General features: G+C 29.4%; 2 protein-coding genes across 2 annotated transcripts in view; both read right to left on the bottom strand.

Annotated features, from left to right (window-relative positions):
- Positions 1 to 548, bottom strand: part of LOC108750201 (GPI ethanolamine phosphate transferase 1) — a 4,165-nt gene extending 3,617 nt beyond the window's left edge. Inside the window, exon 1 of the mRNA XM_018489506.1 lies at positions 112 to 548. Within this exon, the coding sequence (XP_018345008.1) occupies positions 112 to 410 (299 nt within the window). The 5' untranslated portion in view covers positions 411 to 548. The remainder of the gene's footprint in view (positions 1 to 111) is intronic.
- Positions 549 to 1,200: 652 nt separating this feature from the next.
- The window catches only part of LOC108750203 (putative OPA3-like protein CG13603), a 1,601-nt gene continuing 573 nt past the window's right edge, over positions 1,201 to 2,228 (bottom strand). Inside the window, exons 2-3 of the mRNA XM_018489508.1 lie at positions 2,018 to 2,203; positions 1,201 to 1,937 (exon numbers count right to left, since the gene is read on the bottom strand). Of these exons, the coding sequence (XP_018345010.1) occupies positions 1,423 to 1,937; positions 2,018 to 2,159 (657 nt within the window). The 5' untranslated portion in view covers positions 2,160 to 2,203 and the 3' untranslated portion in view covers positions 1,201 to 1,422. The remainder of the gene's footprint in view (positions 1,938 to 2,017; positions 2,204 to 2,228) is intronic.

The following is a 2,228-nucleotide window of genomic DNA, read 5'->3' as shown; positions in this document are numbered from 1 at the left end:
TCTTTTTCAAACAAAGACAATAATTAAATAAAATTAAATGAAACTATATAAAACAGCAAAACTTTGTTTTTTTTTATTAATAAACAAGTGTAAATAAGTTCCACAAGATACCTGAGATAAGGTGGTGGCTTCTCTATGAATGTCTGAAATCTCAGACCATCAGCCACGAAAAGCAGCAGCCTTTTAGCCGGTGCTCCATTAGGCGCCGGTACAATTGGCATTCCTCTAATAATAGGTGAATGAAAGTTAACATCTAATACACCCCATAATAGAATTAAATGCATTGTTAACCCCCACAGAGCAAACAGATAATTGTTGCCCATATCGAGCCATTGTTTCTTGTGAAACTTTCCTGTTCTTTCAGACAATTCACTTTCTGCGATATCTAACTTTTTCCTTTTTATAAACATCTTTAACAATTTTAAGATTTGTAAGATTGAGATATACTTGAGATATACAATTGTAAGATTGAGCTATACTCGAGATTTGATACAACACAGTGTATGTCATACTACGTTAGCAGAAATATACTGACAAATCGATTTGAAATATCGAACGAAAGCATTAAATTTGTATTAGTCGCGCTTCGTACTCCATACATCTTACGTGGCTCTCTTTAGCTTTCTTTTTCTTTTTTGTATACATATGCACACATATATATATCTATATATATGCATATATATATATATAATGCAATTCATACGATAGCAATACAAATCCATAACTTACTGTCAATAACTTGCCGACTGTTAAAATTTAGCATTATATAAAATGTAAACAAATATATAGTATTGGAAAAAGAATATGTGATTTTTTGAATAAAAAATAATTCTTATCTTTTGATTATATTTTTATTTTTTATATAAAAAAACTAAACTTTTTAAATATTTAACATATATTCAATTGGTATGTTACTGATTGTCGGTAATTATCAACCTCCTTATTACCGACAGAAATTTTATTAAATCTGTAAATTATATTTAAATACTACAATTATAAAAGCTGTAATTTTTATTTAAATGTTTATCACTTATTCGTACAATAACAAATAAATTTTATTGAATTTATAATATACACGCATTAATTATATAAAAATAATAATGCAATGGAAAAAGCTAAAGATTGTAATAAATTTTTCTGTGTTAATTTTATTATCACACGTATCTACATTTAAAAATTATTTATGTATACATAGGCAGAAATATTTATTTTTACAGAAAAAGTGTATCTAAATCTTAACTTAGATCTAGCACGTGTTTCGCAATTCAAAAAGATTGCAATACACAATGTAGAACAAAAGTTTGTTATGTACAGCTCAATGTTACGAATGCATATTATTTTAATCCAGTACCAATGGTAAACAGCTATATTTTCAAATACATGCGTATCATGTACGTTTCGAAAAGATGTATAAAATATTGCTTAACTAAGCTTGTCTCCTTTTAATTCTTTGTTATAATACACTATGGCACGCTCTATCAACGATGTGTTCTCACTTCCTGTGTTTGCTTCCGTTGAATTTTTGCTATTTTTACAATTCTTTCTCATGTCGTCTTCTAGATTATTATTACTATTATTTATTGGCCGTGAAACCAGCTCAGGTAACTTATGCTTCGTATGTTTTGCTAATTCATGAATTGCACTCTGCAAATAATGAATTTGTGCTTCTTGTTGTAATGAAACATTATGTAACTCTTGGATGTCATCTGTAAACTTCTGTATTTGCATCTGACGGATCTCCTCCTTCTTTGCCTCTTTTGTGACTTGTCTGTTATATTCCAATATCACACATGCTCCAGCTACACTGAAGATAATCAACTCGCCAATTAGACTAGCACCCAATTCAATTGCCATTGCCTCATTCAACTTGGCAACCTTTGTAGGTTTACCAAGATTCATGATATACATTTTTGTTTTTACTTCTGCCCAATGATAAACTATGAATATATAAAACAATTATGGTTACATCTTACAACAGTAAACTTGTATGTCATGAGAAATGTAGAAGTATACTCACATTGAGCGGGTGGTATGATAAAGTAAGTTCTGAAAATAGAATGACTCTTTGCTTGACTGACAAGAAATTTCGCTAAAGGTTTACTGATCTGTTTGACAAATAGTACACCCAATTTAAGGGCTGGAAATACTCCGACTGGCATCTTTATTGATTAATATAGCACCTTCTCATTTACTTTTCAATATCCTAAAAATTTTTGCTCTATATATAT

The sequence above is a fragment of the Trachymyrmex septentrionalis genome, unplaced genomic scaffold (genome assembly GCF_001594115.1).
Source record: "Trachymyrmex septentrionalis isolate Tsep2-gDNA-1 unplaced genomic scaffold, Tsep1.0 scaffold331, whole genome shotgun sequence".
Classification (NCBI taxonomy): domain Eukaryota; kingdom Metazoa; phylum Arthropoda; class Insecta; order Hymenoptera; family Formicidae; genus Trachymyrmex; species Trachymyrmex septentrionalis.
This window is presented reverse-complemented; position numbering and strand designations above follow the sequence as displayed.